At 42.0% G+C, this 23,359-nt stretch overlaps 1 protein-coding gene across 2 annotated transcripts in view; it reads right to left on the bottom strand.

Annotated features, from left to right (window-relative positions):
- The window catches only part of TDRP (testis development related protein), a 130,899-nt gene that overhangs the window by 71,529 nt on the left and 36,011 nt on the right, over positions 1-23,359 (bottom strand). Inside the window, exon 2 of one of the 2 annotated variants that reach the window (XM_069726923.1) lies at positions 2,193-2,252. The exons of the other annotated variant lie outside the window; for it this stretch is intronic. Within the exon in view, the coding sequence (XP_069583024.1) occupies positions 2,193-2,252 (60 nt within the window). The remainder of the gene's footprint in view (positions 1-2,192; positions 2,253-23,359) is intronic. 2 annotated transcript variants of the gene reach the window in all.

Raw genomic sequence — 23,359 nt, 5'->3', positions numbered from 1 at the left:
TGTTTTCTGCTCCCTTTCTTCCGAAAGCCCTAACTTATTTATTTTTCCGTCAATATGGCAATGTGTCCCGTTTTTTGTTGGATGACTTGTAGCTTTGAACCACACCATTGGTTTTACCATATAGTGTACTGGAAAATGGGGGGAAAAAATCCAAGTGTGATGTAATTGCAAAAAAGCAAAATTCCACAATTGTCTTTTGGAGTTTTTTTTTTACCAAGTTCACTAAAAGCTACAACTGACTTGTCATTATGATTCTCCAGGTCATTCCGAGTTTGCAGATACCAAACATGTCGAGATACTTTTTTTTTTTTATTTAAAAAGGCGTCATTTTCCGAGATCTGTAGTGTCTCCATTTTTCGGGTTCTGGGTGAGGGCTTACTTTTTATGCGCCGAGCTGGCTTTTTAGTGATACCATTTTGTGGTATATACAATCCTGTTATTGCATTTTATCGCAATATTGTGTCGAATAAAAAAAAAAAAAATGTAATCCTGGTGGCTTGATTTTTTTTTTCTATTAATTCTTTCTATATTTTGATAGCTCAGTTGTTTCTGAATGCAGCAATATTAATTATGTGTATTCTTTAATTCTTTTATTTTGAATGGGGCAAAAGAGGGTGGTTTGAACTTTTATATTTTTTTAATAACATTTTTTTTGCACAGCAGCATAGTTTACAATGGAAACATGTGGCATCCGTCAGAAAAAAAAAAAAAAAAGAGGCCACACGTTCTGGAAACACGGACATGTTAAGGGGGCCTAAGATCTTAAGCCACTTTTATTCCACTGACGGTATGGATTAAGTAGTTTAAACCACACCGGTAAAAAAGTTACCGTATATACTCGAGTATAAGCTGAGATTTTCAGCACATTTTTTTAGGCTGAAAGTGCCCCTCTCGGCTTATACTCGAGTTATTGTCCCAGGGGTCAGAGAGGGAGCAGCAGGACTGGCGGCTGTCACATCATACTCACCCTCCCGGCACGGTCTCTGCACTTACCTGCTTCTCAGATGGTCACTGGTGCCTGCAGTTTTTCCTATGTTCAGCGGTCACGTGGTACCGCTCATTAAAGTAATGACTATGGACACGACTCCACTCCCATAGGCGTGGAGTGCATATTCATTACTTTAATGAGCGATACCATGTGACCGCTGAACACCGGAACAAGCTGCTGGCGCGCGCCGAAGACCATCAGAGAAGCAGGGACTTGCAGAGAGACCGCGCCAGGAGGGGGTGAGTAGGACGGGGGAGGGTGAACCCTGCTATATTCACCTGTCCCCGTTCCACCGCCGCGCTGTGTCTTCCACGTCCTCTGGCTGAACATTCAGGTCAGAGGGCGCGATGACGTGGTTAGTGTGCCCCCTCTGCCTGAACAGTCACTGCAGAGACTCGAACAACACAACAGAGCGTGGAGGTGGGACGGGGACAGGTGAATATCACAAGTGCCGGGGGCCTGAGCCAGCGGCGACACCGGCACCTGACCCCCATAGCGCGCCGGTATCCCCGCTTGCTCAGGACCCTGGCACTCGGCACCCAGCGATGAGAGGTATGTCATTTTTTGTTTTAAATCGCAGCAGCATATGGGCATATTATGCTATGGAGCATCTTATGGGGCCATCAACCTTTATGGAGCAGCATATGGGGCATATTATTCTATGGAGTTTCTTATGGGGCCATCAACCTTTATGGAGCAGCATATGGGGCATGTTATTCTATCGAGCATCTTATGGGGTCATCAACCTTTATGGAGCATTATAAAGGGCATATTATTCTATGGAGCATCTTATGGGGCCATCCTTAACCTTTGTGCAGAATTTTATGGGGCATATTTTAATATGGAACATCTTATGGGCCCATCATGAACTTTATGGAGCATTATATGTGGCATATTTTTGTATGGAGCATCTAAATGGGGCTCCTGATTCAATATGGATATTCAAAAACATTTAACCTACTGATGTCTCAATCAATTTTACTTGTATTGGTATATATTTTTATTTTTTAAATTTACCAGTAGCTGCTGCTGCTGCATTTTCCACCCTAGGCTTATACTCGAGTCAAAACGTTTTTACAGTTTTTTGTGGCAAAATTAGACGTCTCGGCTTATACTCGGGTCAGCTTATACACGAGTATATATGGTATGTCATCAGGAAAATTCTACATAATTAATTGAATTTATTGCAAATCTAGTAACATACCTTTGTAGCAAGCTGTGACACTGGAGACTGCAGGTCGGCTTGGAGCAACTGGTCTTTACTCTACAAAGAGATTTAACAGTTACCAATTAGTAGAGTATTTTCAAATATTCCACTTCCGATCATGCTGGCAAATCTCCAGCATTATAATTATTAGTTCTAGGCGTCGTCAGAGTATGCATTACAGGTTTTTTTTTGTTTGTTTGTTTTTTCAAAAAAGAACCCCAGTGGACTGCACTATACTTTTTTATAAAAATGAAGTATTATTTTTATATTCAATTGGATTAGTTGGGTGTTGCTTGTGTCTGATATATTATAGATTGGTCACCTGTAGGATGGGAGGAAAAAAATTGAATATTTAACACACATGTGAACATAGCCTTACAGGCCTGAAAAAAGGCCCACAATGAATAGCACTGATGGGTTGTTTAAAAACATGGGTCTGTCTCTTTTCCCTTGGGCCATGTTCAGCATTTGGTCAGTATTTTACATCAGTATTTGTAAGACAAAATCAGGAGTTATGAAAGTGTGAACGTGGCCTTACTTTGAAAGAGACGTGCGGTAACTATTTTTTTTACATTTCTATTGGTACAGGCATAAGTAGTTTTGAATTTTGACAGACAAGATTTACAGTACTTTAGAATGACACCAGTTTATAACAGGTAAACTGGAATTGCAAAAAACAGAAAAATAAATTAGATATATACCGTATATACTCGTATTAGCCAAAAATTTCAGCACATTTTTTTAGGCTGAAATTGCCCCTCTCGGCTTATACTCGAGTCATTCCCAGGGGTCAGCAGGGAAGGGGGAGCGGCAGCTGTCTAATAATACCTGCTCCCAGCGCGGTCCTGCACGTCTCTGGTTCTCCGGGTGCTGATAGCTTCTTCCTGTAGTGAGCAGTCACATGGTACCCCTCATTACAGTAATGAATATGGACCCGACTCCACTCCCACAGGTGTGGAGCTACATATTCATCACTGTAATGAGCTGTACCATGTGACCGCTCAACACAGGAAGAAGCTGTCAGCGTCCGGAGAACCAGGGACGGCGCCGGGAGCAGGTTAGTATGATGGGGCAGTGCTCTATATTCACCTGTCACCCGTTCCACCGTCGGCGCCGCTGTGTCTTCTGCGTCCTCTGAAGTGATGCTCAGGTTAGAAGGCCCGATGACGCGATTAGTGTGCGCGCCACCCTCTGCCTGAATAGTCAGTGCAGAGGACGCGGCAGACACAGCGGTGCTCGGCGGTGGAACGCGGGACAGGTGAATGTAGCAAGTGCTGGGGGCCTGAGCGACAACAGGTGAGTATGTGATTTTTTTTATCGCAGCAACAGCAAATGGGGCAAATATTTTTATGGAGCATCTTATGGGGCAATGTGCAGGATTATATGGGGGCAAATATCTCTATGGAGCATCTTATGGGGCCATGTGTAGAGTTATATGGGGCAAATATTTCTATGGAGCATCTTATCGGGCCATAATCAGCATATGTCCAGCATTATATGGGGCAAATGTGTTTATGGAGCATATTATGGGGCCATAATCAGCGTTCGTGCAGCATTATATGGGGCAAATGTCTGTATGGAGCATCTTATGGGGCCACAATCAGCATTTGTGCAGCATTATATGGGGCATATTTTAATATGGAGCATCTTATGGGGCCCATCATAAACTCTATGGAGCATTATATGGGGCATTATATGGGGCCCATCATGAACTGCATGGAGCATTATATGGGGCTCCTGATTCAATATGGATATTCAAAAACACAACCTACTGATGTCTCAATTAATTTTACTTTTATTGGTACCTATTTTTATTTTTGACATTTACCGGTAGCTGCTGCATTTCCCTAGTCTTATACTCGAGTCATTAAGTTTTCCCAGTTTTTTGTGGCAAAATTAGGGGTCTCGGCTTATACTCGGGTCGGCTTATACTCCAGTATATACAGTAATAAATACTGCTGTTTTGTTTAGGTTTGCTTTTACGATGTTCAATAAAAAATGAACTGGTAACTTTATTCTATAGGACAGTACGGATCGGGCGATAGCAAATTCATAGGTATTTTATTAATACTTAAATTCATCTTAAATTGCTTGCATTAAAAAAAATGTGCTTTCGGTCACCATATTATGAAAGATCTAACTTTTTTTTTTTTTTTTTTTAAAGTAGGGTCGGCTGTAGTTTTATTTGTATGACTCCTGTTTTATTTAATCTCATGTTTTTGCATAGGGTGGTAACCCTAAAAAAAAAAACAGATGTCATTAGTTTTTTTTTGTTTTTGCGTTTACAATAAGGGAAAATATTTTTACATTTTATTTTGCCAAGTAACTTGGCCCAGGATGATACAAAATCTGTCCCATTATTTTCTTCTTACATCAGGCAGCCCCTCTCTCCCACCCACTTCTCAGCCGTTTTGCGCTCCAACATGACCGGATGTGCATATTGCAGAGAGGCCGATCAGCGCAGCGTTGAACACTGTAGTGCAGTCTTCAAGTGCCACAGCTCAGCTCCGATATAATAGGAGTACACACAAAATGCTATAGTAGCCAATAACATGGGGCCCTTTTTTAATGAACATAGGGTCTCAAGTACAAAACATGTACTTTATTTTGGAAACATAACTCCATACGAACATACTGTTTAGGTCTGCACATCTACCAGAAAACTCTGGTTTAAATAGGTTGTCCACTACTTTTACATCAATGGCATATCGTTAGGCCAGGGTTTGATACCCGCATCCTAGCCAATCAGCTGATACCGGTGGAGGCGGTGGCCACCGGATTGGGGTACTCTCGTGCCGAGCTGCTGCGCCTACTTGTAGTGGCAGCCACAGGATACAGCACACATACCTCCTGGATGGAGCAGCACCACAAGTAAGTACGTGCGGCAGCTGGCGCAGACACCGATAACAGCTGATTGGCGGGGGTGCCTTATCCCCGTATGATCATACATTGATGACCTATACTAAGGATAGGCCATCAATGTGAAAGTAGTGGACAACCTCTTTAATGGCTAACATGGCAGTGCAGAGTCTCAAGCTTTAAGGGTATGCGCCCACGGTCAGGAATTGGCAGCACTTTGGACGCAGCACATGTCCACTCCGTCCGAAGCGCTGCTGGTTTTTAAAAACAGGCGATTCTGCATGTGATCACTGATCCGTGCGGATTCACCGTGTCCAATGCATTGTACGGGTGGCATTTATCTTGTGGAGACTCACGCATGTCGGTCTCCGCGGGTTATCTGCAGGCATCTCAGCACACATAGTGGGCATGGGATTTCTTGGACGTTGTAACATCTGGACGCTGCGGGTTGGACTTACCGTGGGAACGTAGCCTAAAAATGTAAGACCAAAGGCCTATGTGTTTTTTTTACAGAGGTAAATTTGTACCTTTACAAATGTATTGCAATACATAAGGAAGGTTGACAAATGTCTGAATCCGGATATTTTCTAAGAACCAAGTATAAATTAGCCTAACTTCTGTACATGAGTCTAAACATGTTATAGCCAAAGGCAGTGAAACTACAATTGCGGGCTATTAGACAGGAATTCTTATTACCGCTTTATTTTAAACAAAACTACACAAGTAAAATATACAATGAAGGGACTAATGGGTTAAACATTAGCTGCATCTGGCCCTGTTCTTTGTAATTAAATAAATACTGTATTTTCTGGCGTATAAGACTACTTTTTAACCCTTGAAAATCTTCTCAAAAGTCAGGTATCGTCTTATACGCCAGGTATCGTCTTATAGGGCAGGTGCGGAGTAATCTGCGGTCGCCGCATATTGTGGGGGGAATGACCCCAATGACGAGGTGAGGTGGGCCTCACCGGGAAGGTGTAAGTGAAGCAGAGGCAGAGAAGGAGATAATAGGATACAAGGGTGAGCCAGATTAGTGAAAGAGGAGTGTTTTTCTAGGCACAGCATCACTCTCTCTCTCTTATTTGCATAACCCTGGCATCCCAGACGCTGACAGTTTGCTTCACTTACACCTTCCTGGTGAGGCGCTCCCTCACCTTCTCATCGGGACCACTCCCCCCCACTATATACTTCGACCACAGATTGCTCCGCACCCACCCTATAAGACGACACCTGGCATATAAGACAACCCCCCGACTTTTGAGAAGATTTTATATTTTAACTGGAAAAGTTGGGGGTCGTCTTATACGCCCAGTCGTCTTATACGCCGGAAAATACGGTATGTAATATTCATTTCTGTAGCATTTGACGCACTGGGTTCAATTTTTTTTGTCATCAGTGTTTGGTCAGTATTTCAGTTTTTATCATTATCATCAGCATTTGATCATCTAGTAAGCAAAAAAAAAGAAGAAAAATGTATAATTATGCAACAACATAATTGAATCTAGACTCCGCATCAAATCTACACCTCTATAATAATCCATAGCTTTTTGAACTGCATACATGTGAGAAAATATCATACTTACTGGCTTCCCCAAAATCCTTGCAAAACTCAGGTTTACATTTTAAGGCTGCCGTCACACTAGCAGTATTTGGTCAGTATTTTACATCAGTATTTGTAAGCCAAAACCATGAGTGGAACAAATAGAGGAAAAGTATAATAGAAACATATGCACCACTTCTGTATTTATCACCCACTCCTGGTTTTGGCTTACACATACTGATGGAAAATACTGACCAAATACTGCTAGTGTGATGGCAGCATAAAGGGGTAGCCCACCTTTAGGGACCTTTTTCTTTCCTTAAATGCATGCCTTTGTGCAAAAAATCATTTTTACAATTGGGTTTCATTACAAATTTTGCTCCGTTTCCTGCACATTCAACTTTAATGTAGTATGTGGCCATAAATCAGCGACAAAAAGACATAAAATATGAAGTACAAACTGTCCTGTTAGACCAGGAGTGGGGAACCTCAGGCCCCAGGGCCATTTACGGCTCTCGATGACCGTTTATCAGGCCCCCAAGCAGATTCTCAGGGACCGCATTCTTGGGCAGGGTGTTGTATTTTGATTACAACCAGCTCATTAATTTCTTCTTGCTCTGTTAGCACACACATGCAGTGATCACTACTGAACACTGAAGGGCATGCAATCAAAGATTACGTCCTGACACCAGTGCCAGAGTCAGGATGCACCTTGTGAGTGGAGCTTGTATGGCTCCGAAGGATGGTATAAATATCCAAATGGCCCTTCACAGAAAAAAAGATTCCCCACCCCTGTGTTACACAGTCAAAACGAGCTCACTAACATTCTCAGTTAGAGGTCGGCCACTTTCTCGTTAGTGAGGTTTTTGTACAAACTGACCAGCACTTCTGTCCATACAATGGCTGCTGGTAGAGGGTCAGTGACCAGATATACTTGCTGTCACATGACCACCCGTAAATCCTTACAGCGCACACTATGTGCAATGTGACGGTTCACAAGTCTGTCTTTTGTAATATATCTGGAAACCCCTTTAACACATTGTATACAAGCTTGTTGCCTTGGTGACCGACCACCACTAACGTCTAGCACCTGCAGAGGCTGAACACGCACAATATTTACAAGCCCTGTTATTTATTGAGTTTGTAAGAAATTGCTGTTCTCCTAATTCAGGCCAGTGTCAGTGTTAAGTATACAAGCTATACAGTAGTATGAAACAAGGGAACAGAGTTGGTCCCGTTGTGTGATCAGCATATAGTATCAATAACATTAAAACCTTCACGCGGCAGCTATTTTTCGGTTTTGCGTTTCTGTTTTTCGCTCTCCTGCTTCCCAGGGCCATAACCTTTTTATTTTTCAGTCAATATGGCCACCAGACTTCTGCCCAACACAACTGATGGTCCCAAACCCATTTATAAGGCTGGTTTCACACTTGCGTTTCAAAATGCATGCGTTTTTAAAAAAAACGCATGGTGAAAAAACGCATGTAACCGCGTGCAAACACTGCGTTTTTTTGACGCATGCGTTTTTGCATGTGGTGAAAAAAACGCAGCGTTTTGACGCGTTTACATGCGTTTTTTCATGTGTTTGCGTTTTTTAAACGCATGCTGAGAAATGTGTGACAGCTGCCAATCATCAAAATAAAGTAAAAAACCCACTATAAAACAGAAATAGTTAGGGTTAGGGGTAGGGTTAGGGATAGGGATCATAACCCTAACCCTAACGGGATCCTAACCCTAACCCTACCCCTAAAGGGATCCTAACCCTAACCCTAAAGGGATTAGGGTTAGGGTTAGGATCCCTTTAGGGTTAGGATCCCTTTAGGGTTAGGGGTAGGGTTAGGATCCCTTTAGGGTTAGGGTTAGGATCCCTTTAGGGTTAGGGTTAGGATCCCTTTAGGGTTAGGATCCCTTTATCACCTTTATGGTGGGGGGTGGCATATCAGTGTGTTTTCTGTTCTTTTTTAATAAAAATGCATGCGTTTTTAAAGCAAACAAACGCATGTGCTTAAAAACGCATGCGTTTCCATTGACTCCAATGCGTTTTTATGTGTCAAAAAAACGCCTCTCAAAAATACTACAAGTTGCATTTCTGAAAAAGAACGCATGCAGGAAAAAAACGCATGCGTTTCAAAACGCGACCAAACGCGTACAACAAAAAACGCATGCGTTTTCAATGTTAAATATATGAAAAAAAAAACGCATGCTTTTTTAGTGCAAAAAACGCTGCAGACAAAAACGCAAGTGTGAAACCACCCTAAGGCAAGAAGTGCTACTTATTAAACCTGACCGGGCACACCTGTGAAGTGAAAACCATTCCCGGTGACTACCTCTTGAAGCTCATCAAGAGAATGCCAAGAGTGTGCAAAGCAGTCATCAAAGCAAAAGGTGGCTACTTTGAAGAACCTAGAATATAAGACAGATTTTCAGTTGCTTCACACTTTTTTGTTAAGTACGGTACATACCTGTATATACTCGAGTATAAGCCGACCCAAGTATAAGCCGACCCCCCTTATTTTGCCACAAAAAACTGGGAAAACTTATTGACTCGAGTATAAGCCAAGGGTAGGAAATGCAGCAGCTACCGGTGAATTTCAAAAATAAAAATAGATGCTCCATACCGTTCATTATGGCCCCATAGATGCTCCATAGAAAGCTGTGCCATATATAATGCTCTGCAACGTTCATTATGGCCCCATAGATGCTCCATAGAAAGCTGTGCCATAAATAATGCTCTGCACCGTTCATTATGGCCCCATAGATGCTCCATAGAAAGCTGTGCCACATATAATGCTCTGCACCGTTCATTATGGCCCCATAGATGCTCCATAGAAATCTGTGCCATATAGAATGCTCTTTACCGTTCATTATTGCCCCATAGATGCTCCATATATATTGCTCTGCACCGTTGATTATGGCCCCATAGATGCTCCATATATAATGCTGCTGCTGCAATAAAAAAAAAAATCACATACTCACCTCTCTTGCTCAGGACACCGGCGCTTTCAATATTTACCTGATCCTCGTGCGGCTCAGTCTCCAGCACTGACGCTCAGCAGAGGGCGCGCACTGACTACGTCACAGCGCCCTCTAACCTGAGCGTCACTGCTAGAGGACGCTGAGGGGGACTTTCAGCCCAAAAAAATGGGCTGAAAATCTCGGCTTATACTCGAGTATATACGGTAATTCCACATGTGTTAATTCATAGTTTTGATGCCTTCAGTGTGAATGTACAATTTTCATAGTCATGAAAATACAGAAAAATCTTTAAATGAAAAGGTGTGTCCAAACTTTTAGTCTGTTCTGTATGTCAAACAGGAGAGTCAGTAAATAACCATGAGGAAAAAAAAAGAACAAATCAGACCATAAAGAGTCCCATTACATCAGAAAAATCTGACCATAAGGAGTCCCAATAAATCAGAAATAGTGAACCAAAAATATACTTTATTTACTGTAGATCAGAGGATAAACAATAGGATAACAAAACAAAGTCTATAAATATATTTTAAAAAATTGTAAAAACAAGGGGCACAACTATTGAGCTAAGAGGAAGAATTAAAGGGCAAAATTCAAGACAGAACTATAAAGTATGAAGTCCATAAGGATTGGCTCATTAAGATAGCATCTTTATCTATATATTGCTCATATCAAATATCTACCAACAGAATACGTGACAAAATTAATAGGCAAAGTGCTAGTGCAGAAAAAATTATATCTTACACTGTATGTGCTGATACATGGTTACCTAGTATAAAATCCACATACATGTAAAGTGCCAATGCAGAAAGACAGAGCTGTAATCCTAAGCATACAGAATAAGAAAAATCTTCATGCAGCATATTGTTCTCATATGAATCAGTATCTATCACCTATGGTGTATGCCATACAGGAATCTAGATGCTTAGAGAAACATGGTCAAGGGACTTACAGTATCAGTCTCCCTCTTCCGAGTGGCGTCCACCCCGACGCACGTTTCGGCTACCGCCTTCGTCGGGGAGAAATATGCCGTAGGAAGATCGATTTTCCTTATACTACTGTGTATGCTTAGGCTTACAACCCTGTCTTTCTACATTGGAACTTTACAAGTATTTGGATTCTATACTAGCTAACCGTGTATCACCATCTGCTATATACCATACATAGTCAACACTTTTCTGGGTGAGCGTCCCTTGTGTTAACTATATATTTTTTTAACATATATTTAGATATTGTTTTGTTATCCTATTGATTACCACCTGATCTAAATAATGCAAAATTTTAGTTGACCATTTCGGATGTATTGGGACTCTTTATGGTCGGATTTGTTTTCTTCTTTTTTTTACCTCAAGGCTAGGATAGTAGCTGTGGTCGGTTACCTAGGCAGTGCAAAAGAGGTTTTTTTTAAAGCACTAACCAACAACACTCATCTACGAGGATGGGATTAATCCTTTCAATAAGTTGGACAGCACACATCTACTACGCATATGAAGCCAACATCTAAAAAATTTATATAAGGGTCGCCCAGTGTTTTCATCCACATTTGTTGGTCCCCTCGGGGCTTGTGTCCAAATCCCCTGAAAAATGGGATTCAAACATAAGCATCAATGGGGCCATAGACTATAATAGTGATGACAAAGTGAACGTGCGCTGTTCCATGCATAATTTTCGGACGTATAAACCTACTGGAGGAAAACACTCAGACGTAGTACACTGTATCTGTCTATCCGCCTCCGATAGGCATACACGCCCCAAAATGATGCATGGCAGAGCGCACGTTCACTCTGTTGGCAAAAACGCTATGTGAAAGGAGCTTAAGGCTCATAGTATATATATTGTACAAAGTGTATATGGACACATTACCAATTTAGTAAAACACATGGATGTCTAATACAAGCCATAAAACAAGCTTGCTCTACAACTTTACTGATGTATTTTATGGTTTTCTGTTGCTCAATGAAAAAGAAAAGCCAAACCTGTTTATTAACAGGAATGCGGACTATTCAAGGAATGCTGCAAGCTAAACTGGCAATAAGACAGATTATTAAACCTCTCTAAGACAGACATTGGGGAAAATTATTTAAAATTACATGGATTCCTTAAATAAACTTTAACCTGCTTATATATATATTTTTTTTTTTAACTGGTACTTGTGGTAAAAATGTATCTGGCGTGTATGTACAGACAACGAGACAAGGTGAATAGCAATCTAATATATAATTGCCTAGAATACTACTTCCTGCAATTTGTGCCAACTTCCGTGGCTTTGTCCGGAGCTAACGTCCGGAGTTAATGTCCGGAGCTAATGTCCGGAGCTAATGTCCGGAGCTAATGTCCGGAGCTAATGTCCGGAGATTAATTGCCTAGAATACTACTTCCTGCAATTTGTGCCAACTTCCGTGGCTTTGTCCGGAGCTAATGTCCGGAGCTAATGTCCGGAGCTAATGTGCGGAGCTAATGTCCGGAGCTAATGTCCGGAGATAAGTGACGTCAACAGTGTCCAGTGTCTGATTGGTCGCTCGCAGCAGGCAGCAACCAATCAGAAACGTGCCGTACTGTGACACACTCCGCCCGCCATTTTGGTGTGATTTTTGAATTTTTACCTCACAGCAAGTTTCTACTGCGTGGAGGCGGGCCCAGTGACGTTGCTCTTCAAGCTCCTGCCGAATTTCGTCAAAAAAATGATAATACCATTTACCAAAACTATATATATTTAGTTGTGAAGTGGTTCAGTGACATTTTCACACCAATTTTGAACTTTTGTTTGGTGTTTTCTCCATATACTGCCTATTATTCACTGACTGTTATACTGAGAGACTGCCGTTTATTAACCTCTTCTTTGCCACATTGGGTATATTGCTCTATTATTTGCCACATAAGGACATTGTCCATTATTGCCCAGCAATTTCTCTGCAATATAAACTGCCTATTTATTAATATCTGCATTCCTGCAAAGAACTATTGCCTATTATTAACTGGCTATTTTCCTACTACCTGACACTGCCTCTTATTAACCTGTTGTTTGCCACCACCACGCTTAAAGCTGTTTAGCTTAGCCAACATGAGCTCTAATAGTAAGGATACTAATGACACAGAGCCCAAAGCTGCTGATGGCGCACGTAAGATTAGGTCTGATAGAAAGTATACTAATAATGCAGAGCAAAAAGACGCCGATGCCGCACGTAAGCGCAAACAGCGTGCTAACAAGAGTACAGAGGATAGATGCAAGCGCGGCATTTGCTACAACACGCAAAGTTGTCGTCTGATGTCTTTCATCCCTCCCCTCATAAGCATGTTCATGGATCCTGTGTAACTGTACCTTAAATAACAAGAATTGTCAAGAGCTGGTGAGTGCAGCCATTTTTTGTTCTTTCTTACTATTATTTATTAATTGTATTATTCTTACATTTGAATAAATAAAGTATATATGGATTCTAGACTCCCGATTCTTTAGAATCGGGCTGCCATCTAGTGTGTTATATTCATTATTAATGTACACCAAGCCTACCACCAGCCGTACAGTTCATGACTCAGTCCCTGCCCTTCCCTCCCGTTTCCTATTTTCCGGTGACACAATGGCCCATTCCATGTCGCTGCTAAGCCGGTAGTTCACAAAGCGTCTTGTAATGAAGGGAGTGGGCAATGCTTGTCTATCGGCTCAGATCCCAATCATTTCTGTAATTCGGGACCAACGTCAATGCATTATCCATCGGTCTTCGTTTGATGCCACAGTGTAATGGTTATACTAAAGCCTTACTGGCAATCATTACACTTGCAGAATTAACTTCAAAATCATTTTGCTTGGTTCTTACTTGCTCTTAACTCAGCCAGAGGTCTACAGCACTCTTATTCTTTGCTACACTCGTTTGGGCTTTGTTCACATTGTCTGTTTAAGATGTGTACTTTTGCCTCAAAATCTAAGGCCACTTTAGGGGTTATCTCACAGAATTCCCACCTGACTGACATATATAGCATGCCACATGCTACCGTTGGTTCCTCTGCACTGCGGGAAATTCACCATGACTGTGTGCCACAGATCACTGAGAACGAACGTTACAGTGATTCTCTGGTGGTTGCGCACATCGAAATTGAAAACAGTGCACTGAGAAGTGCAGAATAGAACAGATGACAGACGGCAGGCAGAATGCGAAGAAGCGGGAATTCCACGGCACACATGATGTCAAAGGACCATCTGAAGAGGAGGGGAGGAGAAATCTTGTATAATGAAGACGGGAGTAAGGCCGGCGTGTCACTTAGCGTAGGGAAATACGGTCTGTTTTTTACAGGCGTAATACGCAGAAAAGTTCCTTAACAGTGATCCATATTCAACACGAGGATGCGATTTTTTCTCAAAAAATTATCCGTGTTTCATCCATATGGCATCCGTACGGCGAGATTTTCTCGGCGGCTTGCAAAATGGACATAGAATGGATCCATGGCCTCAACTATTCGTAAAAACATATATACAGTCTATGTATATATGAACTCGAGCATGGGAAAATATTCTCAAAAATTCCCACGCTCGAGTTCATATGAGGTTATGCCAGCAGGGGGCGCAGCACCATTAATTCCCCAGTTTTTACAGCCAGGGGCAACAGCTGCATTAGCAGGCTCCTGGTTGTAAAATTATTTAACCCTTTCTGATGGATTTACATTGTGGGACATGACTGTACGTCGGACTGGTATGGGATATTGTTGTTTGTTTCTTTACCTTTTTTTTTTTTTTTTTCTTTACAGAAGACAAGGGTCGTCATTTGGATTTAGCGTATAATAAAGCTATTTTAACACCATGTGTATTTATTTCATTAAAATACTATTTTCATAATGTGAGTTTTTTTAACCCTGTATTAATATTGGATTAATAATGAATAGGTGTCCTTTTGACACCTCTCCATTATTAACCTGGCTTAATGTCACCTTACATTAGCAAGGCGACATTAATCCTTGATTACCCCATATCCCACAGCAACAGGGGAGTGGGAAGAGAGTGGCTAAGTGCCAGAATAGGCGCATCTTACAGATGTGCCTTTTCTGGGGTGGCGGGGGGCAGATGTTTTTAGCCGGGGGGGCCAATATCCATGGTCCCTCTCCAGGCTATTAATATCTGCCCTCAGTCACTAGCTTTCCCGCTCTGGCAGAGAAAATTGCGCGGGAGCCCACACCAGTTTTTTCGGTGATTTAACCCTTTATTTTAACATCTAGAGCTCCCTAATTTTGAACACATACACTTGTAAAATTATTAGTGAAGAATATGTAAAAAAATAAGGGATATGAAATGGTTTACTGTATGTAAACCATGTCTCATATCCTGTTGGGTTTGATAAGGAAATAGCAAAAGCTGGAAATTGAATTACCGGCTTTTATACTATCTAGCTCTGTATAAAATAAAAATATATGGTCCGGGTGTAATCGGTATTTTTCTCGCCCCAATAGACTTTCATTGATGGATATTTTGCGCAATATGCTGACAAACGCAGCATGCTGCGATTTTCTCAGCCCATAAAAAACGGCTGCGAAATATACGGCAGATAGGAGCTGCCCCATAGAGAAACATTGGTCCATGCGCAATGCGTAGTTTTTGCGCCTCTCATACGTCCGTAAAACTCTCTAGTGTAACGCCGGCCTTAGTCTTGGCCTGGAAGAGCGAAGCTCTAAAAGAATATTTTTTACTGGGAAAAACATCATTCAGGAAGTATACAAGTAAAACTAATTTCAGATGTATACAACCTGTATGCCCATAATATTAACTCACAGCTTAAAAGGGTGACATATTCCATTTAAGTTTTGTCTTAAGCAGGTGAAATGCTGCTCGATGGGGTTGAGCTTTGGTGATTGACTCGGCCATTGCAGACTATTCCACTTCTTTGCCTTAAAAAACTCCTTGGTTGCTTTTGCAATATGATTTGGGTAATTTCCATCTGTACGGTGAAGCGCCATCCAATCAACCTTGCTGCAATTTTGTTGAACCTGAGCAGAAAGTATCGCCCTGAACACTACAGAATTCATTCAGCTACTTCTGTCTTTAGTCACATCAATCAACACTAGTGACCCAGGTGCCACTGGAAGCCATGCCTGTCCAAGCTATCACACTGTCTTCACCATATTTTACAGAGGATGTGGTGTGCTTTGGATCATGAGCAATTCCAAGCATTCGCCATTCTTTTTTCTTCCCATCATTCTGGAGCAGGTTGATCTTAGTTACATATGTCCAAAAAATGCTTTTCAAGAAATGGGATGGATTCTTTAAATGTTAGTTTTTTTTTGGCAAAGTCTAGTCTAGCTTATTTTTAAAGCTGGAGTCACACTAGTATGTTATATGGACGAGTGCTATGCGATAAAAAAATCTCACAGCACTCAGACCAGTATTTCTCTATGGGGCAGCTCACATCTTCCGTTTTTTCTAGTCTGTATTACACTTGCGAGTGAAATCGCAGCATGCTGCTATTGTCCACATATCTCAGCTGAGAAACGCCAATGCAAGTCTATGGGGGCGAGAAAAAATTGCACAGCACACGGACCATCAGTGTGACTTGCGAGAAATTCTCAGGCATTGGGCAGGTGACAGGAAAGGCTCAGACATTATTTGCTCATTTTGCAATGCAAGTGTGTGAGAAAATCTCACCATACGGATGACATACGGATACTTTTTTGAGAAAAAAACGCATCCTGGCATTGCACACGGATGAGATACGGATCACCATACGGAGAACATTTGTGCGATTCTAAACAGACAAAATCGGACAGATTTTTTATACATTGTGTGTAACTCTAGTCTAAGGCTGATTATTGCTTCGCACTTTGTGGCAAACCCTCTGTATTTGCCCTCATGGAGACCTCTCTTTATAGTAGACTTAGTTACTGAAACACCTACTTCCTGGAGAGTGCTTCTCACTTGGGGGGATGTTGTGAAACGTTTTTTCTTTACCATGGAAAGGACTCTGCGATCATCCACTACTGTTTCCATGGACATACAGGCTTTTTTGAGTTTTCAAGTTCATCAGTGCGCTTTATTGCAGAATGTTCCAAACTGTTGATTTGGACACTCCTACCATATCTGCTATTTCTTTGACAGATTTATTCTTTATTTCAGTCTAAAGATGGTCTGCTTCTTTTTCTATTGAGAGCTCCTTTGACCGCATGTTGTGGGTTCACAAAACGGCTACCAAATGCAAATGCCACACCTGGAATCATCTCCAGACCTTTTATCAGCTTAAAGGTACCGTCACACTAGACGATATCGCTAGCGATCCGTGACGTTGCAGCGTCCTGGCTAGCAATATCGTCCAGTGTGACAGGCAGCAGCGATCAGGCCCCTGCTGTGCTGTCACTGGTCGGGGAAGAAAGTCCAGAACTTTATTTGGTCGCTGGACTCCCCGCAGACATCGCTGAATCGGCGTGTGTGACACCGATTCAGCGATGTCTTCACTGGTAACCAGGGTAAACATCGGGTAACTAAGCGCAGGGCCGCGCTTAGTAACCTGATGTTTACCCTGGTTACCATCCTAAAAGTAAAAAAAAACAAACACTACATACTTACCTACAGCCGTCTGTCCTCCAGCGCTGTGCTCTGCACTCCTCCTGCTCTGGCTGTGAGCGTCGGTCAGCCGGAAAGCAGAGCGGTGACGTCACCGCTCTGCTTTCCGGCCGCTGTGCTCACAGCCAGTACAGGAGGAGTGCAGAGCACAGCGCTGGAGGACAGACGGCTGTAGGTAAGTATGTAGTGTTTGTTTTTTTTTACTTTTAGGATGGTAACCAGGGTAAACATCGGGTTACTAAGCGCGGCCCTGCGCTTAGTTACCCGATGTTTACCCTGGTTACCAGCATCGTTGGTCGCTGGAGAGCTGTCTGTGTGACAGCTCTCCAGCGACCAAACAGCGACTCTGCAGCGATCCGGATCGTTGTCGGTATCGCTGCAGCGTCGCTAAGTGTGACGGTACCTTAACCCCTTACCGGCATCGGACATACTATACCGTCCGATGCCGGCTCCCCTGCTTTGATGCAGGGCTCCGCGGTGAGCCCGCACCAAAGCCGGGACATGTCAGCTGTTTTGAACAGCTGACATGTGCCCGTAATAGGCACGGGCAGAATCGCGATCTGCCCGCACCTATTAACTAGTTAAATGCCGCTGTCAAACGCAGACAGCGGCATTTAACTACCGCTTCCGGCCGGGCGGCCGGAAATGACGTCATCGCCGACCCCCGTCACATGATCGGGGGTCGGCGATGCTTGTGAATGGTAACCATAGAGGTCCTTGAGACCTCTATGGTTACTGATTGCCCGTCGCTGTGAGCGCCACCCTGTGGTCGGCGCTCACAGCACACGTGCAATTCTGCTACATAGCAGCGATCAGCAGATCGCTGCTATGTAGCAGAGCCGATCGTGCTATGCCTGCTTCTAGCCTCTCATGGAGGCTATTGAAGCATGGCAAAAGTAAAAAAAAAAAAGTTTAAAAAAATGTGAAAAAAATAAAAAAAACATAAAAGTTTAAATCACCCCCCTTTCGCTCCAATCAAAATAAAATCAATAAAAAAAATATCAAATCTACGCATATTTGGTATCGCCGCGCTCAGAATCGCCCGATCTATCAATTAAAAAAAAGTATTAACCTGATCGCTAAACAGCGTAGCGGGAAAAAAATTCGAAACGCCAGAATTACGTTTTTTTGGTCGCCGCGACATTGCATTAAAATGCAATAACGGGCGATCAAAAGAACGTATCTGCACCGAAATGCTATCATTAAAAACGTCATCTCGGCACACAAAAAATAAGCCCTCAACCGACCCCAGATGATGAAAAATGGAGACGCTACGAGTATCGGAAAATGGCGCAATATTTTTTTTATTTTTTTTTTTAGCAAAGTTTGGAATTTTTTTTCACCACTTGGATAAAAAATAACCTAGTCATGTTTGGTGTCTATGAACTCGTAATGACCTGGAGAATCATAATGGCAGGTCAGTTTTAGCATTTAGTGAACCTAGCAAAAAAGCCAAACAAAAAACCAATGTGGGATTGCACTTTTTTTGCAATTTCACCGCACTTGGAATTTTTTTCCCGTTTTCTAGTACACGACATGCTAAAACCAATGATGTCGTTCAAAAGTACAACTCGTCCCACAAAAAATAAGCCCTCACATGGCCAAATTGACAGAAAAATAAAAAAGTTATGGCTCTGGGAAGGAGGGGAGCGAAAAACGAACACGGAAAAACGAAAAATCCCCCGGTCATGAAGGGGTTAATTGATGGTGGATTAACAAGGGAAAAGTCCATGCAGCCCATTAAAGAGCTTTTGAGAGGATTGTCCTGTTACCTTGGGCCCTTTAAAAAAAAGGCAGCTGCATATTAAAGAGCTGAAATTCATAAATCCTTACTCCAGTTAGGATGTGAGTACCCTCAAAATAAAGCTGAGAGTCTGCACTTTAAGTCCATATTGATTATATAACTGTATCTTGAATATGTTTTGGCAATCAGCTAAAATGCCAAAACTTGTGTCACTGTCCAAATATTTCTTGACCTAACTGTATATAATTACACACACTCCTAAACATTGTAATTGCAGCAGTATGAAAATCACAATTAACTTTTTTCCACAAACTCCACAACACCAGACTGCATGTTGCTCAGGCTACTGTGAGTAGCCTTAATGGCTGAAACCTGATACCATGGTCTGCAGATTCACCAGGCTTGACACCAATAGAGCAAATTTGGAATATAATTGGCTGGCAATTGCAAAGGGAGCTGCCAGTAGCAGATTTTGATGATTTGTTATTAAAGTACACTCAAGCATGGCAGAACACTCATCAGACAACCATTAATAACTTTATTGATAGCATGCCAAGTCGTATTTGTGCATGTATTTCTGCATGTGGCGCTTATACTTGATACCAAAGAAATCAAAAAGTTTAGAAAAAAAAAAATCATTATCATAGACATGACCATATATACAGTGAATTATGTACATATATCCTTTTGATTTTCACAAATTCACTACTTTTCCATCTTGGTGTTGCAATTTCAAAATTAAAGGTATATAAATAATAAGCACTTTAAGTACTGTGCAAAAGATTAACGCAGGTGTGGAAAAATGCTGCATAGTAAGAATGTTTTTAAAATAAAAGTGTTGGTTAATTTTCATCAATGTTTTGAGGTACCACAAATGTCTCACCTCTCTACGTACAAACTTATCCATCCACCTTCACAAACAAGGTTTTAGCAGCTTCCCAACATATGACATACAGTTACGTCATATGTCAGGCCCCTGACTTTGATGCGTCTTGCACGTCGAACGGTCAACTTTCTCAGGAGATAATGGCTTATTTATTCAGCCATCATCTGCCTCTAAAAGCTGCATGTGGAGTAGAGTGAAGCACACAGCTGTTAACATGTTAAATGCCTTGGTCAATCTCGGACAGCGGCATTTAACACACGCGAGTAGGGGGCGCGTCATTCCGCAAGCCCCTGGCGTGAGTGTGGGGTGCTGATGGGTTGTAATTACAGCCGAGGGTCTAATGAAAACCCCCTGCTTTTCATGACGATTTTCCTGTGAAAGCGAGCTTTTAGCTGGTGTTCATAGGAGACCACGATTTTCTTAAGCTTTAGTCACACTAAACGACTTACCAACCATCACGACCAGCGATACGACCTGGCCGTGATCGTTGGTAAGTTGTTGTGTGGTCGCTGGGGAGCTGTCACACAGACAGCTCTCTCCAGCGACCAACGATCAGGGGAACGACTTCGGCATCGTTGACACTGTCTTCAACGATGCCGAAGTCCCCCTGCAGCACCCGGGTAACCATCGGGTTACTAAGTGCAGGGCCGCGCTTAGTAACCCGATATTTACCCTGGTTACCAGTGAACACATCGCTGGATCGGCATCACACACGCCGATCCAGCGATGACAGCGGGTGTAATATACTGTATATCCTTCTGTTGCACTGATGTTAATTGGATAATCTCTGTACTGCAGAATATCTTGTCACTACATAAATGGTAAAAATCATAATTAGATAAAATTACAGCTGTATACAATAATCACATTCCACCTAACTAGGTCACATCTTATCTTAAATCAGCTGTACTTAAAAGGATCCTCCAGGAACAGAAAATAAAAAAAACTAAAGAATGTCATTAAAAATTCATAAATCCGAAAATTAGCAAATCAGACTTGCATTTTCTAGGGAGGTGATCACTATAGAATTAACATGTCCATAAATAACTCCAAATGCCACTCTCGAAGTTCTGATGCTCGTGTCAAGAGATGTCATCCCACTGATGAACAATGATAGATAGACCAGCAATCAATGTATTGAAGTCGCTTTTACTTCCATACGCGTGAATGTCGGTCTTAAGTAATATGATCGCAACCTTGTTATACTACCAGGAACCGGTTCTATAATTTTAGGAGACATGGCTGTGAGCATGTGCACCAAGAAGATGCTCTGTGCCACCAGTAGAGATTTGGAGATTCTGATGGGAAACTGGAGATAATAGAGGTGCTAAGGCTAAAATCTAGAATCACACGGACTGATTATCATGAATGAGCGTTTCAAGGGATGCCTATTTTTCGATCATCAGAGAGTGTAAACAGGCTGCAAATCACCCACTGAACAAGTAAAATACAGGCTGAATAATCATCATTGCCAAGAGCACATCATCCTGTGTAAACAGTACATGTGCTTTAGAGAACAATGGCATTCTATGTGTACAGAACAATCTATTACCAATGCACATAGTGATCTAACTGGCCCAAAGTATAGAACACACACACTGCTGACCATTCTACCTATCTGATTGGAACCGGGTCTCTGGCCTTCTCAACCTTTATTCACATGTACTTAACTTGACAAATGGCAAGAGGTTAGGACCGTCTCAAATAAAGTCACCTTGACGTGGTGAGATGGCTTTAACATTTTTTTTTTATTATTATTTTGTTAACTAAGCACCCTAAATTACTTTCATGATAACTACAGTATGTGGTTTGGTTTACAAAACATTGACATTTTTGGTTCATGGCCAAGAATTTTCTCAGATCTCATTATTATTATTTTGTTATTTATTTTACTGACTTATATAGTGCCATTAATTCCACAGCGCTTTGCAGACATCACCACCATTGGGGCTCACAATCTAAATTTTGCCTTAAGTGTATATCTTTGCTCAATCCTAGGAAAGCGGATGGCCAAAAAAAACCTCACAAATTATGATAAATTCCAAACACTAATTAGACAAGAATGATATCTGGTATGCCAGGGCGAAGGACAGACATCTTGAAAAATAATGGTCAACACTGTAAATATTGAGACTTTACATAAACTTGATGTATTTGTCAATAAAACTATAAAAACTTATGAAATGCTGATAATTGACCTTTAGTAACCATAGAAACGTGACTAAAAGACCTTGCCATGCTCCTATGGGAGCTTAAAAGTTTCCTCACATTGGCATGTCAGGCTTTACATGTCACTCTTCGTCCCTTGGAACATGGTCAGATGCCTCTCACCCAGCCAAACCAGATCTCACACTTTGCACTGACAAGTAGCAGTACCCCGAAACAGTGTCAGCAAACTGTGAGTCTGGTTTTGGCTTTTATTTTAAGTCATATGGAAAGGCTTGTTAGAAGGTCGATATTGACTTTTAGGATTGCTACTTCCAACAGGTGGGCGCTAGAGTTCTAGTTCTCTTCCTCTCTGAAGAACCAGTTTGTAAAAGATCTAAAAACTCTAAAGCAGGAAAATGTTGTTAACCCCTTTCTGCCATTAGACGTACTATTCCATCCATGTGGGGTGGGCTTTACTTCCCACGGACGGAATAGTACGTCATAGGCGATCGGCCGCTCTCACGGGGGGAGCGCGGCCGATCGCGGCCGGGTGTCAGCTGCTTATCGCAGCTGACATCCGGTACTATGTGCCAGGAGCGGTCACGGACCGCCCCCGGCACATTAACCCCCGGCACACCGCGATCAAACATGATCGCGATGTGCCGGCGGTGCAGGGAAGCATCGCGCAGGGAGGGGGCTCCCTGCGGGCTTCCCTGAGACCCCCGCAGCAACGCGATGTAATCGCGTTGCTCCAGGGGTCTCCTACCTCCCTCCCTGCAGAAAGTCCCGGATCCAAGATGGCCGCGGATCCGGGTCCTGCAGGGAGGGAGGTGGCTTACCAAGTGCCTGCTCAGAGCAGGCACTTGGTAACGCTGCACTGCTCTCAGACAGATCGGTGATCTGTCAGAGTGCTGTGCAAACTGGCAGGTCACCGATCTGTATTGTCCCCCCTGGGACAAAGTAAAAAAGTTAAAAAAATTTTTTACAAGTGTGTAAAAAAAAAAAAAAATCCTAAATGATGGAAAAAAAAAATATATATACATATATATATATTATTCCCATAAATACATTTCTTTATCTAAATAAAAAAACAAACAATAAAAGTACACATATTTAGTATCGCCGCGTCCGTAACGACCCGACCTATAAAACTGTCCCACTAGTTAACCCCTTCAGTAAAGTCCGAAAAAAAAAAAAAAAAAACGAGACAAAAAACAATGCTTTATTATCATACCGCCGAACAAAAAGTGGAATAACACGCGATCAAAAAGACAGATATAAATAACCATGGTACCGCTGAAAGCGTCATCTTGTCCCGCAAAAAACGAGCTGTCATACAGCAACATCAGCAAAAAAATAAAAAAGTTATAGTCCTCAGAATAAAGCGATGCAAAAATAATTATTTTTTCTATAAAATAGTTTTTATCGTATAAAAGCGCCAAAACATTAAAAAAATGATATAAATGAGGTGTCGCTGTAA

The sequence above is a fragment of the Ranitomeya imitator genome, chromosome 5 (genome assembly GCF_032444005.1).
Source record: "Ranitomeya imitator isolate aRanImi1 chromosome 5, aRanImi1.pri, whole genome shotgun sequence".
Taxonomy (NCBI): domain Eukaryota; kingdom Metazoa; phylum Chordata; class Amphibia; order Anura; family Dendrobatidae; genus Ranitomeya; species Ranitomeya imitator.
This window is presented reverse-complemented; position numbering and strand designations above follow the sequence as displayed.